The sequence below is a fragment of the Leiobunum rupestre genome, chromosome 10, assembly GCF_980474605.1.
Source record: "Leiobunum rupestre chromosome 10, qqLeiRupe1.1.hap1, whole genome shotgun sequence".
NCBI classification, from domain to species: domain Eukaryota; kingdom Metazoa; phylum Arthropoda; class Arachnida; order Opiliones; family Sclerosomatidae; genus Leiobunum; species Leiobunum rupestre.
The window spans coordinates 15041469-15060099 of NC_143393.1; the positions used below are offsets into that span (position 1 = coordinate 15041469).

The 18631-nt window shown below is 38.3% G+C and overlaps 1 protein-coding gene across 5 annotated transcripts; it reads right to left on the reverse strand.

The window, feature by feature from the left end:
* Positions 1-16121: 16121 nt before the first annotated feature.
* LOC149924814 (uncharacterized) lies at positions 16122-18427 on the reverse strand. 5 transcript variants are annotated; one of them, XM_090161006.1, is made up of 4 exons: positions 18318-18427; positions 17746-18071; positions 16464-17595; positions 16122-16391 (listed from the first exon to the last, which is right to left on the reverse strand). In XM_090161006.1, the coding sequence occupies exons 3-4, from the start codon at positions 17591-17593 to the stop codon at positions 16196-16198; spliced, it is 1326 nt and encodes a 441-aa protein (XP_090017132.1). In that variant the 5' UTR covers positions 17594-17595; positions 17746-18071; positions 18318-18427; the 3' UTR covers positions 16122-16195. The 5 variants fall into 5 exon arrangements, with proteins under 5 accessions (XP_090017132.1, XP_090017130.1, XP_090017134.1 ...); XM_090161004.1 differs by having other exon boundaries at positions 16464-17638; XM_090161008.1 differs by having other exon boundaries at positions 16464-17521; positions 17738-18071.
* Between the last annotated feature and the right edge of the window lie 204 nt (positions 18428-18631).

The window sequence follows — 18631 nt, forward strand, 5'->3', positions numbered from 1 at the left end:
ATATTGAACATGTTTTGGCGGAGTGTCCTGCTGTGGGTACGAGTACCACGAGTAATGACTGGAGGGCTGAATGGTTTGACTCGTCTCTCAAAGATATGGTTGGCTTTGGGCGCTCTGATTGGAACCCTGTAGGAGTTAAATGTATCTTGTTGGAATGGCACAATGCCAGGGAGCAATGGCGCCGCGATAAGATGCACTGACCCTTTTACGTTTCTTGTTTTTGTCAGAGGATGCTAGTGATGATAGGAATTAAGTTATAAAAGACATTGGTCAACTTGAAGTAAGGGTGGCTGAGATGTGTAAAGGAAAAGAAGTTGAGCCGCCTAATAAGGCTAATAAGACTAATAAGACTAATAAGACTAAAAAGACTAATAAGACTAATAAGACTAATAAGACTAATAAGACTAATAAGACTAATAAGACTAATAAGACTAATAAGACTAATAAGACTAATAAGACTAATAAGACTTTTAATACGACTTATATTTGTATTTTATTTTTTATTGTTTTGCGTTTGTAGAGTGTTTATGGTATGAGGACGTTATAGTTTTAAATGTTGTTATAATTTTCGTAACTTTAAAACGCTAAAATTGTAGGCTGTGCTCCGGCCCTGTGTCGGAGCCGCCCTGTTATAAAAGGGTGTATAACTACGGCTACCAATAAACCTGTAAACCTGTATTTAAAACTACCTCTAAAGCGATCTTACTAATCTTGGCTGCGTTCAGCAGAGCTCATCGGACTCACCGATTTTTAATCAGTGACAACGCTTTCCTACTGTACGCTTTGTCGCGTTTCCGGTTTTGACGTCACGATAGTCATCGGTTACTCACCGAAGTCATCGGCTGGAAGAGTCGGTTTTTCCGATGACTGACGTCATTTCTGACGTAAAACTACTATAAAAGCTACGGCATTTTAAAAAACACCGATGACTGAATAAAAGCGTTCAGCAACTTACGACGTCATTATGACGAAAAAGCTCATCGGTGGAAAATATCAAATCCATCGGGTTTTTTTCCGTTGACTGCTGCTGAACGTACCCTTTGTAAGATCTCTGACGTCAATCGCTCTTACTTCCGGTTTTAAAAACCTTAAAGTTCGCGAGATCAAAAGAAATCTTACATTTCTTGCAAGAAATATTATCAACTTGACGTACCCCTGATTACATTAACCTGATCTGACTAAATGATAATAATAATAATTATCAGCTAAGTTAATACCCAAGGAACCACACAGCCCTAAGTCAACCAGTGACTCGTGAAGCCAATTACCAGTGGGCGGCTTAAATTGCGTAGGAATAACTGAGAATTGCAACCTGAATAAGATGATCAGGTGGAAGCGTTACTGGTATGCTTAGGTAAAAAGTTTAAAGACATTATTTTATGCTAAATTAATTTATTGTACGTAACATTTAATAACATGATGATTAACATTCACATTTTGTTCGATTTATCTAGTGTAGAATTGATTTATATCTTCTAATTTGTTTTTTATTCGAAAGATAAATAGGTTTTCATTGAAAGATCTTGATTATATATTTTTAAATGAAAGATCTTGATTAATTTTTTTTAATGAAAGATCTTGATTAAATATTTTTTAATGAAAGATCTTGATTAAATTTTTTTTAATGAAAGATCTTGATTAAATATTTTTTAATGAAAGATCTTGATTTTGCATTAACTTTGATTTTTTCGAGTTTAGTTAGAGTTTAATTCACGTTTAAATGAGTTAATTTTTAGGATTATATAAAATGTAATATTTTCATTTATAATCAGTGGCGTAGGAACGGGGGGGTACAGGGCTCCAAATTGTTTTAGCAGGTGCGCAAAAAGCCCGCCGATGAGGGGGGCGCCAAATTTAGCATCCCAGCTGTACCCCCCTTAATCCAAAACGTTCCTACGCGCCTGTTTATAATATTATATTTTCATTATGTTTAAATTCCGTAACACATACGTGACATTTCAATAAACTCATTTGGTAATTCTTTTTGGTAATGTCAGTTAAGTAATGCAGTTTTAAACGAAAATATACAGTGTTTAATAACGTTAAACTATTATTATTTACATAATTATGTTTTGAACATAATCGGTATTTGAACTCTAAAATAACCATCGCGTTCGTTAAATCCAAAAATCTCCTATAATGTCACAGTTTTTAGTCAACAGAGATACGTGACGTTACATTTCGCGCGGTCAATTGGGAGTTATAAGCCCAGAAAGTTTGTTTTCGAAACGAACTTTATAAAATTGCACTTGAGGTAACGTCCAGAATATCACAACTGGTGCGCTTTTGAAATGATTGTTCCTTACATTATTTAGTTCTTGAGTATAATCGTGGTGTTCAGAGCGTAACGCGAAGGAATCAACACTTTTAGTTTTATTTATGTAGTCAATAGGGCAGCGGTTCCCAATTTTATTTTGCAATGGAACCCTAAATGATCCACCTAATTCTGGCGGAACCCCAACTCCTTTTTTTTTAAAGACTCTTGACACAAACAAAGATGGCCGCGATGCGAATTCTCGGAACCCCTGTGACCCTTCCACGGAACCCCAGGGTTCCGCGGAACACCTTTTGGGAACCGCTGCAATAGGGTATACGATTATTTTTGTTCCGATTAATTGTTTAAAGAGTGACGCTCTGTCTTTTAGCGTGGCCTGGTTTCGCGGAAAGTCAACGATGCGACGTGATATAGCTGTCTAAGGTCGCCTCGTGTCACTTGAATATACTGGACAGCGAGTAATTTCCGGCCATGGTGTTTGGTGGGTAGGCCGGTGCCAAGGGTCCGCAGATGATGCCGATCGTTTGTCCGTCCAAGTAGGTGGCCGAGTAGGGCTGTTTCGCCGAGTAGGGAAAGGGACTGGTGGCGTAGTCACGGCCGAAAGGCTCTTCGGGTGGCGGGAAATAGCTGGACTCGTACAAATGGGTCAAATGGCCGTCAGCCGAACCAATCGTGTCCAAAGTGTTGATGGTGGCGATTTCGGAGCCGTCGGCGATCCTGACCAAGGACCTTTTGGCGGATTTGATAGCCAGGATGAGCAAAAAGACGGAAATGATGAACACTAGCCCTCCGATGCCCAGGAACACGGGTCCCAGTAGCTGTACGGGGTTCTTTTCGCGTCCTTTGAGCAGGGATTCTTTGGCGTGGGGGCTCTTGAAACAGTTGGAGACGACGATCATGACTATGCCCATTAAGAGCACCCCGAAGCCGAAGAAGGCCATGGCCAAGATACATCGACCCGCGATCATGATGCCGGCGAATTCGGCCCCGGACCTCATCCAGGAACTATGCCGGTAGTAAGGGTTCGGGATGGTGTACATGAAGGACGACTGGTCGTTGCGTCGCAAAATGGACTTGTCCCGCTGGTTCCCGGGCACCGCTGGTTGATGGACCTCGATCGGACGGTGAACCTCGGGTTCGACTTTGGTCTCCGTCATTTTGAAGTGGCGCGTAGTTCTGTTTGGTTTTAACTGGGTTGAATTTTGACTGAAGGTGGTGGTTTCGTGTCGTCAGACCAAGGGCTGATGGCTTTTAACCTGCGAAAGAGCGAAAAATCGTGTTAGTTTTAGAAAACCACTAACGGCTAGACCGTTACGCAATATTACGTAATGCGAAGAACTATTAAGCGTGTTTTAGCGTGTTCCAATACCTCGCTAAGTACTTCGGTGTAAATTTAGAATTGGCTAGAGCAAATCTACTCGCGTTTTCTAACTACATTTGGCGAAACCCGAAGTTAAGTTCATTCAATAAATTTTTGTGAGTCTGAAAAGCTCTGTTACCAGGGGCAACAGACGTACGCTAGTCTTTCGCGAGACCCGAATCGCGAACGGCTAGCAAAGTTAAAATAGTTGATCGCTTGTAATAGTCGACGGAATGTCAAGGCGGAAAAAGGTTATAGATTTTTGAATTGTCGATAGAGCTTTCGTAGTTGGAACATAATTTATTCTTGTCGCGCCTAATGGAGACCCGTTCCGCTTCACGGAGGTCGTCAAAATCTTATAGATTGCCTTTTGTAACCAAATTTGACGCAAAGGTCACCTAACTATATTGGAAACCGTTCTTATCTTTTCTCATCTATTCATTGCTGACTTTCGATTATTATCTTAAAAACATTGCTAATTTTTTTCCTCCTAGTTTTCCCATTTAGTTTCCTATCAGTTTTAATGATTAATTTCCTCCCAGTTCCCCAATGAGTTCCTACCCAGTTTTCCCATTTAGTTTCCCATCAGTTTTAATGATTAATTTCCTCCCAGTTCCCCAATTAGTTTCGTAAAATAATCGACCCTTAACTTGTTTAAATATTTTAAACCTGAAAACTCACCCATTAAATAAACGAATTTTAATAATTATCGCTCTTGTAGTTTCTTTTATGAGAATTAATCAAAGCGTTACTACTACTTAATTTCTACGCGACATTCGCGAGACCATACGTTTGTCGTTCGTTTGTAAATAACGGCAAATTGGACACAACACGGCGATAGTATCTCGGCGGTTCCCACGGCCCCACTATCTTCACACGTGCCGCTGTCGTGTCAATTCTGGGTGAGAACCTATCATTCGGCTCGAGCCCCTGACCACTTGGCGGCGCAGTCGAAGGCGGGGATTCGCTATATCATTCCGGCGACTTTACCGCCAACTCCTTTCATCTCGCCAAAGCGGATCTTGTTTGGAAAACAAAATCACATTCGATACCATATATACAGCGCTGTTTTCCGCGTATACCCGGGAAGTTTCTTCGTGTTAGGCCCCTCCTCTTTATCGTATTTCTATTTTTAGTAACGCGACAATTCCCAACGCGAAATTTGTGCAAGTCTCAATCTCTTGAATAATTGATGGAAAAAGTCACTATTAGAAATTTTTTTTGTCCTTGCCACGTTCCGAGTGAGTGGCTAGTCGATGGGCCACGTACACCTGTCTATTTCTAACACTCTGTCAAAGCTAAAGTGACCTTCCCACGGTGGCTTCCATAGTTGTCTAGAGAAAAGGGTATCTCTAGCCATAATAGTACCCACGTGAAACCTAATAGACGATCAATCGGGTAATGTCATTACTATTTAGAATATATTCAGCTTAGCAAAAAACACAAAGGTGCGACTATTGCCTCTAGTTTCGTGATTCCCCGAAGATAATCCCCGCCTACACGCGATCGTACCGGATAGTCCCCCCCCCCAGTATCTTCAGAAAGGAGGGAGGGTCCGGGGATGGCGGAAAGTTTTTTTTTGAGGGGGTACAAAGAATCGAAGATAGGTGTCTTGGCGGGAGGAGATAGCGCTAGATTTATCAGCTAGCTAGGCTAATACCCGTGGAACTACCTTAGGCCTAAGTCATCAAGCGACTTTTAAAGCCAATAATTCTGGTGGCCGGCTTACAATGCGTAGGAGGGTGGTGGCAAGCCCTTCATGCCACGCGAGCAAACAGCTCCCTACACTAACTATTACCGTTAACCTCCACAAGTTTTTATAGAAGGGGAAACCCCTTAAACCAGTGGGGAGAGAACTTGCAAACTCAACGCGGAAGGAGTTGTGCATATTTCCAGATTTTCTTTAAATTTATTTTATTAGAATCAAGCGAGCTAGAAAGTCCAACTAGTTGAACTAGATCGGTTAACAGAATTAAACTAGCCAAAAATAATTACACAGAATATTCACACAAATTTTATTTTATTTTATCATCGTACTTAAGGTTAGCCAAAGATTTTAACTCTACTCTCTTTATGAATGAAATCTTTAACTACCTCATTCACATCAATTTGATCTAGTTCATCTTGATACGCGTGTAGTATGCAGAGACAATTTAAGCGATATTGTGTCATGGTACTTCTTAAGAACAGGGCATACGACGCTGGAAAAACTAGCTTGAACGATACTAACGAAAAGACTAAATGTCCTTAAGAATGCAAACTGCGCACGTTGATTTATACATTAATTTAATAGAGAAGATATTTTCAAGAATTATTTTATATATATAGAGGGTTTGAAATCGAATTATATTATATTACCGGTTGGACTTGGGTATTTCCCATAAGCTACAAATAGCACATGCCTTCAATCCAAATCTCCAACCATGGATTAAATAACCTTACAGGGATTGTTCTCTGGGGTACAATATTTGCTACAGACGTACCCTGGTGGCCAAAATTGTCAACGACCGGAAGTCTCGATTTTACCGATACACGGGGGGGAAATTGCAAAGGGGGTGCAATAGCGAATTCGCGATTGATGAAATTATTATTTTTGTAGGCCTATCTATTGAAAACTTGTTTACAGTTTGAAAGCCTATACACAATTTAACGAAAAATTAGGTGATATACATAAATGGCTAAAAAAAAACAAATGAAAAAGGTCGTTTACGGTACTTATTATTTCCCACATTTAACCAGGAAGCTCCAGAGCCACTGAGGTACTGACCACGATTGAATATTTCAATTTTAAATGTAATAAAACAAACCGTTGGAAAAATATTAAATTCGCCAAAAGCCGCAGCGACATGGCGACGTGTCAAGAAATCTTATTCGTATCGGTAAAGGGGGTAAAATTGAGGGGATAGCAAAAATATCTGGCAGCCTCGGTTGAAATAAACATCGATTAAACTACGTCAACCGGTGTTTCGTTATTAGGTTATTTTTCTCCCAGAAGTAAATTTCACTTATGCAAATGACTTATTTCTCATTATATTCGAACTTTGTAAAGTTTCAATCCTAATGACGAACTTGAATTTTGCCGGGAAAAATAACAAAGTCGGAAATGTCCTTGGAAATGTAAAATTTCGACCAGTCACGTGTCGCTGCTAATAGTCCGGTGTAACATACATCCACCTGAAATGTGACATTTGCTTTACAGGTTTATGTTTAAGATACTTTATGGTTTTCATCTAGAAAAGATCATTATAACTATATACCATTCCCTCTTACCCCGTTCGTATTTAAGCGTTAGCGTGTTTCCAAAATAAAATCGTTGGTACTGGTGTCTGACACTAGATGGCAACAGAATTTTCTCAGTTTTGCGCAGTATCGTCGAGTTCTGAGTTCTGGGTCGTATAAAACATATTATAAGCAGCGAACAATAAGGCTAACGCGTACCATTATATGCCTATACAGGGTGTTTCAAAACGTGATGTATAAATAATAAAAAATATATTAAGGGCCTAAATTTCAAATGTGGTTTCGCAAAATAAACGAAACGTCTACATTCTCACACAAAGTTGTCCATAAAATTGACAAATATTTGGTTTTTGAGTATTTCACTCGTGTTTCGAATTTTTAAACAAAATAAATAAATAGTAAATCAAAATTCATAGTTCATTCGAGGGGCTAACCACTTCCTTAAATTCTGTACACCGATTACAATCATTACAGCGAGTACAGCCTTTGGTAATCTGTAATCGATTACGTAATCACTTTAGTACAGTCAAACCTACGGGCATGTAAGCCGATTACGGATAGTGGTTAGCCCCTCAGGTTCATTTTATACCTCAGTTGATATTATATCGGAAATCTCTATTTTTAAGGTAACTTTATTTCGGATATCTGTATTTTTCGTTGAATTTATTTTGAAGTTCTGGGTTTTTATATTGATTTCCAAATTTTAAAAAAATTTATACCTACCACCGAAAGCAGTTTCAGTGAATATGATATTAGACAAGTTAAGCCATCCATGGAAAACGTGAACGGGGCTTGTAGCTGAGTGTAGATTACATAATTAATATTTAATATTTAATAGTATTTAAAATTTAATAGTATTTAAAATTTAATAGTATTTAAAATTTAATAGTATTTAAAATTTAATAGTATTTAAAATTTAATAGTATTTAAAATTTAATAGTATTTAAAATTTAATAGTATTTAAAATTTAATAGTATTTAAAATTTAATAGTATTTAAAATTTAATAGTATTTAAAATTTAATAGTATTTAAAATTTAATAGTATTTATAATTTATTATTATTTAATGTTTATTAGTAGTATTTAATATTTCATAGTATTTAAAATTTATTATAATTTAAAATTTATTATTATTTAATGTTTATTAGTATTTAATATTTAATAGTATTTAAAATTTATTATTTATTTATTATTTATTATTTATTATAACTTAATGGTTATTATTTATTATTTATTATAACTTAATGGTTATTATTTATTATTATTTAATAGTTTTTATTTATTATTATTTAATTAGTTATTTTTTATTATTATTTAATATTTATTAATTATTATTTATTATTATTTAATAGTTATTTTTTATTATTATTTCATATTTCATATTAAGGGAAAGGCTCACGCGGAAATAAATGTTATTTTAAAAAAAACTATATCTAAACCAAACTGATTAAAAGCAGCCCACCTTAATTGGAGAAACAAAAATCGATTAGAGAGGCGTTCTCGAGTCAATATTTGGTGGACAACCATTTACTCTGGCGAGATTAATCCAAGCGAACTCCAATAATTGGCTACACTGCCATGTAGCTCCGAAAATCGTGTCATCGTTACCGTAGACGTACCAAATGTTGCGTCTCTTTTTGCTATTATAATGAGAATCGGCGTACTCTATAGTTTCACGCTAGAGCCGCGTTCGTCGTCATAGTTGAAGGGTAAGGGACACGCCCCCTGGTGTCCATTAGCGGCGATGCGGCTAACGTTAAACTAGAAAATCTTTCGTAGCAAGGGCCATTGATTTTTGAAATGCGAGGTACAGTTTAGCAACTCACTATAGTTGTACGTTGGACAAATGTTTTCGCTCGCGATTTGTAACCTTAATCCCAGATTTTGTACATTACAAAAGTCTCTCTGTACAAAAAAGGAATTACTGGATTTTAATTCGTTTGGGAGGGGTCCGACATTCTCATGTCGGGATTTTGAATATCCAAGTGATTTCAAAAATCAGAAACTGGTTCTAAAATTTCAGAGCACGATTTTCGTATTGATTTCTGTTATTTTAGGCTGAATTCGAGATTTTGGAACTGATTTTCACCCAGATTTCTGGATTTTCAAGTCAATTTGGACGTATAGTGTTGTAAGTCGGAAAATTTTCCGTATTTTTCCGAAAGAAATAAAAAATATTTCATTCCATGATTAGTATATTGTTTGCCAATTTAAATAAAGCGGCATTTTCGCATCATTTTTCGAATCTGAAAGTAAAACTAAACCTCTAGACCAGTTCAAACTGATTAATGTAACACTATTAATTTTTAGTAGTATGTTTACTGATACTAGATATTTTACATCGATAAAAAGTTAAAAACATTAAAAACCCTTAAAAAGTAATTTATATTTCAATTTTTTATTTTCGGGAAAATTAACAACACTAATTTGAATCATATATCTCTAGAGTGTACGAGATTTGTACGAATGTTAGACACTTCGTTTTGGTCCATGTCCGAATACATTACGTACAATTACACACTTGTCGAAGTGTCAAACGAATTCTCAATTATTTGACTGTAAAACGTCTATTTTAAGTGGTGTTTGTCAAATCTTAAAAAAAATGTTTTATCTTTTGTGAATTTAAAATAGTGAAGGTAAGAAAACACTATTGATTAAGTTAAAAAAATGTGAATGTTAAGAGGGGGGTCGAGAAGGGGGTGGAAATTTATTACAGTCAAAGGTAGGCCCAAGGGGGTCTGAACCCGGAAACCGCCCTTGTACTGGACACCGTAGTTTTATGTTCAACCTTTAAATGACACCTCGACAGCCAATAGCGAATTCGCGATTGATGAAATTATTATTTTTGTAGGCCAAGGCCTATCTATTGAAAACTTGTTTACAGTTTGAAAGCCTATACACAATTTAACGAAAAATTAGGTGATATACATAAATGGCTAAAAAAAAACAAATGAAAAAGGTCGTTTACGGTACTTATTATTTCCCACATTTAACCAGGAAGCTCCAGAGCCACTGAGGTACTGACCACGATTGAATATTTCAATTTTAAATGTAATAAAACAAACCGTTGGAAAAATATTAAATTCGCCAAAAGCCGCAGCGACATGGCGACGTGTCAAGAAATCTTATTCGTATCGGTAAAGGGGGTAAAATTGAGGGGATGGCAAAAATTTCTGGCAGCCTCGGTTGAAATAAACATCGATTAAACTACGTCAACCGGTGTTTCGTTATTAGGTTATTTTTCTCCCAGAAGTAAATTTCACTTTTGCAAATGACTTATTTCTCATTATATTCGAACTTTGTAAAGTTTCAATCCTAATGACGAACTTGAATTTTGCCGGGAAAAATAACAAAGTCGGAAATGTCCTTGGAAAGGTAAAATTTCGACCAGTCACGTGTCGCTGCTAATAGTCCGGTGTAACATACATCCACCTGAAATGTGACATTTGCTTTACAGGTTTATGTTTAAGATACTTTATGGTTTTCATCTAGAAAATATCATTATAGCTATATACCATTCCCTCTTAGCCCGTTTGTATTTAAGCGTTAGTGGTGTTTGTCAAATCTTAAAAAAAATGTTTTATCTTTTGTGAATTTAAAATAGTGAAGGTAAGAAAACACTATTGATTAAGTTAAAAAAATGTGAATGTTAAGAGGGGGGTCGAGAAGGGGGTGGAAATTTAGTACAGTCAAAGGTAGGCCCAAGGGGGTCTGGACCCGGAAACCGCCCTTGTACTGGACACCGTAGTTTTATGTTCAACCTTTAAATGACACCTCGACAGCCAGGGGGCACTACAAAAACATTTGTACCGCTTAGATTTTTTATTATTATTCAGTGATGACGTTTGTCGCCAATCTTTGTGTTTTCCAGTGTTATGTCAAATGTTATTGTTCTAAATGGTACGCTTTTTCCCTCCCTGATGACAAACATAATGTCTTCCCGAAAAAGAATCGATAGTTGTATTTTGATATTTCCTATGACTGTTTCTTCTCTGTATGTATCGGTTTCCCGTTAAAACCGAGATTCGCTTTGGTACTTGCCAAAAAGGAAAGTTACCAATATATTACTCCTTTAACATTCAAAATACGTGGTAAATAAAACGAACCGGTTTGTGTCGTTGGTTTTCATCGCTTACAAACAAGCATACTGGCGCATAGTAACGCGAAAGTTGTCCGTATACATTTTATTTGGAAGCACCTTAACATTTGTGCAAACTAGCTGGTGCGGGAATAAAGGTGGGGTGGCAGAGTGGTTAGTACTTTCACCGCGCAGCAAGAGGAGCTGGGTTCGATTCCAGCTTATGGCACTGGGTGAAAACTTGGAACTTGCAAGTTCTCTCCCCACTGGTTTAAGGGGTTTCCCCTTCTATAAAAACTTGTGGAGGTTAACGGTAATAGTTAGTGTAGGGAGCTGTTAGCTCGCGTGGCATGAAGGGCTTGCCACCACCCTCCTACGCATTATAACCTGGCCACCTGTTTATAGGCATTAAAAGTCGCTAGATGACTTGGGCCTACGGCGGTGCCTTGGGTATTAGCCTAGCTGATTATTATTATAAATACTTGACTCGGAATCGTAAACGGAATATAACCTCCAACGTGTCCTTTACGCCGTTATAAATTTAGGGATTACAACCGCGAATAGCCACTTAAAAACTCCGGCAATGTTAAAAGCCAAGGGAGGGAACTATTTGGGGCTACAGTAATACTAGATGTTATATATTCCCTTTAATGAATTAATCTAAAAAAAATAAACAATCTTTCTTTCCGAAAAAACTTGCAAAATATGTGATAACAAGTTCGCCTACTAATTTTACAAGTGCCCGGCAACCTACCTTGGCAGAATAAAAAGACTATTAACACGTGCGTTAAATTTCTCGCGCACATAGTAACGCGAAAGTTGTCCGTACACATTTTACTTGGAAGCACCTTAACATTTATGCAAACTAGCTGGTGAGGGAATGAAGCGAATACCATGGCACTTACATGTAGACAGTAGAGAGTGACCTCGCTGCGGAGAATGGGTCGCGTTCACTCGGTAATCTGCAACTGCTGATACTTTCACCAAAGTAACGGTCCAGACCAGACAACTAGAGCTTACATAACAACCGAAAGAATAACTTCCCGTAGCGTCACTGCCAATTTCGGAGCTGATTAAAGTTGGGATTACAAATGTTCACTAAGAGTTACTATGGTAACTGGAGAGACGCCTCTTTTAACAGATGGACGACCAGCACTCGTGTACGGCTCTAAGGGGAAAGAACTCGCCTGTTCGGCTGACAGCTCCACGTGCCGGCTAAAACGTGTGACCAGTCCTTTCGTTTTAATTAGAACCGAGCTTGTAATAAGCGTTATTTCGTTGAGCTGCCACACGCGTGAGGCCGAGTAAAATTGGTGGTCCCCGGGGAGCGATTCCGACTCGGCAGACCAGCGTCCGAGTTAGAAAAAAGTCTTCGGCTGGATACGTGAGGCTCGGAAGTCGCGCGCCGTCGCGGAGTGGACATCGATTGACCCGCTTTCGTCGATTTCCAGTCGACTTTTAATAAGGAGTCGCTATTGTTTACCCTTTACCGGTAACGCTCCATTCCATTTCGCTGTACGAATTTGGGACAGTGAAATAAATATACTGATTACTTGACCACTATATGGTTTATCACTAACCAAAGACGAATTATCCAAAAATCGTACCAATCCCAGAGCGCCATCTGGTTGCAAAAAAACTATTCAAATAGGGACCAGATTTTTACTCCTTTTATTTAAAGTTTTGGACTTGGAAAAAATCTTTTAGAAAATGGTAGCGTTCCTGTAATACTATCATAAGTAACAGAATAGGAATATGTATGATACTTCCTATTGTTTTAATGCTAATAGTTCTTTTTATAAACTAACGTGGCCTTCTTGTTGAAATGTTGCTCTTACGTCACAGTCTCTTACTTTGACAAGCCTACTAGCGCGCGCTACAGTCGCGAGGAATATAGCTTTTTCTAGAGCGCGTGCAAATCGCTCGTGCGAAGAATACACAAATAAAGCTGGGTCTTGTGACGTAAGAGCAACATTTTAACAAGTTGGGCAAGACCACTTTTTATTTTATAAAATCAACTATTTTCATACCGAGCCTTTTTACGACAGTGAAACTCTCGCCCAGCTCTGACTTGGATTCGTAACCGAACTGAGTAGTGTCAGGAAACTATAGAGGTATACACTTGGAATGTCTAACTTTCCATTGGGGCGGTGATACGAAAGCGCGTCGAGAAAAAGGCGGGGCTTAACTACGTCAAGTGTAAGACGTAACACGACATTTCAAATTCATTGGCTCGAGGTTTGACTCGAAAAGAATGTGTCGTCATGGTAACAAACAGGCGATCTTCCCGCGCAAAAAAGGCTTATAAAACAATGGATTTAAAAACCTCAATTTGTTATCGTACTTAATATTTTGAAGTAATTATAATGTTCTTCGCGAAAGAAGTGAAGTGATAGCTAATTTCAGTTATTCGTATGGTTATAAAAGAGGTAATCAGGTAAGCTAATAATATAATAACCATGACTAGGCTTAATGACGAGTTTTCGTTGAATTAGGGTAGCGAGGCGCGAGAGTTTTTCTCGTGAGTTTTCCCGCTTTAAGACACGCCCATTTCTAAGAGCTTCATCACGGCCGTAAAATCTTCCTTAGAAAGTTAGACATTCCAAGTGTATACCTCAATAGTTTCCTGGTAGTATATTATCGGTCATTGGCATATTTTTACACTAGGGTGATCTGTGCTGAACTAACCCTTGATTGCGTAATAAATGCAATAATTTTTGCTAACTGTCATACTTATGTTACTTATGATACTTTTAATAAACAGCTGTAGAGTAGGAAATACGCCAGAGAAACGTCAATAAACTGTTGTCTATTTTTATAACGAATGCCAAATAGGAGAAACTATAAAGTCCAAGGGGGCTGAAAAGATGGTAGACTTTCTGGAGAACAGCAGCGCCATCTATCCTAAGAAATACGAACTATTATTTATTTTATTTTGCTAATGATGGTTTAAATTTTGATCGATTAATCTAATTATTATTATTATTTAAAACATCTTGTAATAGAAAGGTGGAAGTTAATTAGCTGTCTGCAGTATCTGGAAGGAATAATTTTTTCTTTACCGTCGCACGGCCAACTATGAACACGAGTTACCGAATCGGAGTTGGCTGTGATATGGTAGTCACGTGATTTGGTTTTCCCATTTTAACAAGTTGGTTAAGACCAAATTTAGTTTATAGTTTCGCCTATTGGGTCCTCTTTCTCGAACATTTTAGGGCTTTTGTAAAAACAATTTCTATAATACAAAAGATCGAGTTCCGAAAGTCAATGGGCGAAAATTAACGCAGCTAGCCTTTAAACACGCTAACGAAGGGTTGTGTACGAATTTCATTGGACCAGCCTCACGAGCCTTTACGCTGAACGTTTTACGGGTGGGGGGGGGGGGAATTTTCCCCTTCCGACGGCAGCAGGCGCTAAAGCTTCTAGCCAATGAAAAATGCACACAAGAAAATCCACGACTTTTGACGGGTTGCGTTCTCCTTGTGTGGGGTGTTGTGTTTGTTGCTCCTAGCTAGAATAAACTCTATTTATGTCTCATGCAACTTGTTAAAAGGTTCCACGCGTGTCTTGATATTTTAGCGTAAATACGCTCGATCGATTTTGCGCGTGCTCCCTGAAATAAAAAAATTGCGCGAGCCTTTTACGCTAAAATATTAAAGAGCGCGTGGAACAAAATAGGGGGATAATAAATTTAACCCACTGGCGTTTAGAAACGACACATTTTTTTGTTATTTTTAATCTAGAAGCAATCAAAGTTTCGTCAAGGAAAATATATGAGAAAGGAATATAAACTAAATTTCAGGAGGCATTAGAACTATCTCGCCGATTTAAAGCAACGACGTTTGCCTGATTAACATTTCAATAAACATTACCCGAAGTGAGAAACCCTACACATGCCTAGTCTAAAACTTAAATTCTGTTCTGCCTTTTATGGATTTTATATGACTGAATCTAAGGATTTCATTCTTCTAACAATTTACCACTAATTTTCCTTTTTAAATCATCGTATATGCTAAGAAAGAGGTGGTTTTGTTTAGTACGTATTTGGTCTACCGGGGAAATGCAGTTCCAATTTCTCTCACATCACTGTTGTCGCTCGTAGCACCGGCAGACCAAAGGGACAATGCAGTAAAAACAAAGCTACGCGTAGACACCTGACGTTGGTAATTCGTGATAAATTTATAAATTACGAATTATTTTGTTAATTTTAATTGAAAATTTAGGACGGTAATCGTAAAAGAGATGGTTATGAAGGCGAAAAACAAGTTTCGAGATTTTTAAAACCCAAATAATTTCAATTTAAGCTTTGTATACAACCTTAAAATATAGCCCAACAATTGTTGAGATACTGATACTAAACATAAATGCAATATTTCTTTACAATAAATTTTTAAAATGAAAACTTATATGTTCGTGTTGAAATCCTACGTTTCGTTGGGTAAACTTCGGCAAATTATTAAAACCTTTAAAGAATTGAAAAACGTTTCGAACTGCCTCACTGTACCGCCGTATTTTGATTAAATCTCACAGAAATGGCGGTGCTGTGAGAGCCCTCTAGCGGCATGAAGCGGTGGTCGGCGAAACTTGTCCCGGCCGCTATGGACGCGAGCGCCCTCCAGGGGGCCGTGGCAGAAGTATATAATACCTATCCTACTATATAAGTATCCCTCTATGATCTAAATACGAAAATGTACCTTCGCCGGCTCGAAACAGTTTTCAATTAACTCAATTTTAACTCGAAGTCTCATGTTTTCAAGGGAATAACATTAAAAGAGGTTTTAATTTATTTCTGATATCCGTCATATGCCGAATTTAAATATAAAAACCCAAGATTAAATTTATGAGCTTACCAAAACCTCTGCGACTAAATTTATGAGCTTACCAAAAACCTCTGCGACTAAATTTATGAGCTTACCAAAAACTAATATCAAAAGCACGATTTTTAAAATATATTCTTTATTTAATAATTCAATTTGTACAATAATTTAGCATTATTGATGAATGAATAATTATTTACTGAAAATATACTTTAATGAATGAAAAATGATTTGCCGAATATTTATCATAATGAATGAATAATGATTTGCTGAATATTTATCATAATGAATGAATAATTATTTACCGATGTTTCCGCAATGAATGAATAATGATGATGATGAGGATAATGATGATGATGTAGCGAAGGTTTTGCGTAATCCATGATCGAATAATGTTTCAGTTAAAATTTAGAGCAATGTTTATTTTTATTCACTGGAATCGGAGTCTTCGTCCGATGCTTGTAAGTAATTGCACTTTCCACTGAAGGGGCTCAACTTCTTCGTCTGGTAGTAGGATGACACTAATCCTTGGTCGTTGACTCCGTAATATTCCTCCTTGTGCGGGTGGTTCGGGTTGTAACGGATCAAACGAGTGGTGGCGGCTTTCTCGGGCTGAGGGTTCCTGGCAAAATTAAAAGAAATGGTCTTTCAAAAATACATTCAATAATATGTAGCAAATGTAAGCGATTCTTACCTGAATGAGTCATTTGAGAGGTCGACGGATTTTTCGTCAAAGTCCTGGCACGTGGCGCCTTCCAATTGGCTGCCGCTCGGCTCGTACTGGCCGGCCGTAGATTCGGGAAGGGAGTTCTGGCAGCTGTCGTAACATCCGGATTCTTCCATTTCGTCCCTCTTGCCGGTGGCTTTCTCCTGGCGTCTCTTGGGTTGACGACGAACGCTGTTGGCGGCCGAAGCGCTTTCCACCGAGAAAGTGCCGTAGAAGCCGTCCGAGCATCCGCTGTCAGCGTACACCGCCCTCCGGTACTCTTCCCGTTGCAGTTGCCCGATGTATTTGTCGTGGTAGTAACTGTTTTGGTCTCGAGTGAAAAAGTAGTAGACGAATAGGCCGACGAAGAAGATGAAAACGCTGAGACACATGAGGACCACGGAAAAGTCTAAGCAATAGTTGCCCATTTTAAATCTTAATCTGGGGTTTTTGTTGTCGTAAAGGTCCGTGCGGTTGCCCTTGTGCACTTCGAGCATATTCTCTCCGACGAAATAGAGTCCCAGGCCGCAGAGGAACAAGACGGGCCAGAACCGGGCCAGCGAAACCAAGAATGGCAGCCGGGGATGGTTGTCGGTCCAAAAACGGGATACGAACCATTGGTTAGGTCGGACGTAAAAGGCGCTCCACTGTTCCACCCTTTCCATCCTTTGGGCCCACGATTCGTCGCGAATCGTATCCGGTACTCGCAAGCTGCTGGTGGTGGTGCTGCCGCTGCCGCTGAAGGAGTGACGATTGTGGGTGCTGCCGCTGCTCGTGAAGGAGAGACGGGGATGGCGGGTGATTTGTCCGGGGAACACTGGCGCGGTGAGACCGCTGGTCGATGGTTGGGCCAATTCTTCCGGCGAAGACGGCGTCTCAATTTTGATGAACGGGCACGTTTGGAAGTCGCTGGGCGGCCGGGTCTCGTCAGCCTCGATGATGGTCGCCAAGCCTTCGCACGCCATCTGACCTTTCTGGCATCCAACGGGAATCTCTTCCGACGAGGCGTCCTCCAAATCTTCGAAATGTCGCGGGTGGAAAGGGTTGTCCTCCTCAGCCGGATGATCACCAGTCTGAACCAACTGCTCACACTCGCTCTTAGAACATTTGTTTCCCATAGCTAGAAATTGCGCTAAACGAACCTTTATAACTTTCACGATATTCTAAAGAAAATCAGCGAAAGCGGATTAAATTATGGTCTTTTAAAACCGATAACTCGGGAAATTAAACAGACTTTAATTTAACTAGTCTAAATTAAAAAGCTTCTTACCACTTAAGACAGAGCGAATTTGTTCCTCTTTGAGTGATGGCGTTCGAATGTGCTCCTTCTCGTCCTGTTGAACCCTTAAATACCCGGTTCAGATGTCGCAGCCCATTCTGATAACAGCTGATATCTTAACATAACAAAACACGTCAGCAGCGTGGCAACATTGGTACCTTTCGCTTTGTTAGTTGCTTTTGAGATAAGCTTCTGGGGAATCCCCCGGCCGGGACAAGACGGATTTACGCGCCTCTTTATTTGCGCAGCCAAAATGATAAGGTTTCCATGTCCCTTTGGTCTTTAAACAACACGATTTTTCAGAAACGCGATAATAACTAGAAAATTACCAAAATAAAAATACATTTTTATTAATTAATTAATAAAAGTTTATTGTTCTAACCTTACGCTATTATAATATAAACTAAAACATAGACCAGAAAATTATTGCGCTTACAAGTAAAATATTTTAATTCAAACTAAAATAAAATATATTTCTTACGCAATAATTTTATTGTGTCTCTATGTTTAAGTTTAATTGAAGAATTAAGTTATTTATTAAATAATAACGTAACATAACTTACTCGTCGTTATATTACTTTTAACTATTATCAAGCCCCAAATAGTTATAATAATCGGCAATGTTGATTCGAACTTTCAATTATTGTTCCTATACACAGTTGCAACATTTCAAAAACCTTTAGTTATATAACCTCCACTTCGCCAATTATCGATTTCAAAGAAGCTAGGCAACATTGTTGAACGTTCCACGTTGAATTATGTAAATGCAGATTTGAAGTTTAATTCATACGTTGTAGTACTAAGAGAGCTGATACGATATTAAAAATTATTTTATTAATTATGGATAAAATGTTTTTTTAATAATCATCAATAATTA

Bases quoted from the DNA above. Each gene is read 5' to 3' on its own strand.
- LOC149924814 (XM_090161006.1), bottom strand. From the start codon at position 17,593: ATGGGAAACAAATGTTCTAAGAGCGAGTGTGAGCAGTTGGTTCAGACT. The intron at 16,392-16,463 runs GTAAGAATCGCT...TAATTTTGCCAG, and splicing joins CTCTCAAATGACTCATTCAG to GAACCCTCAGCCCGAGAAAG.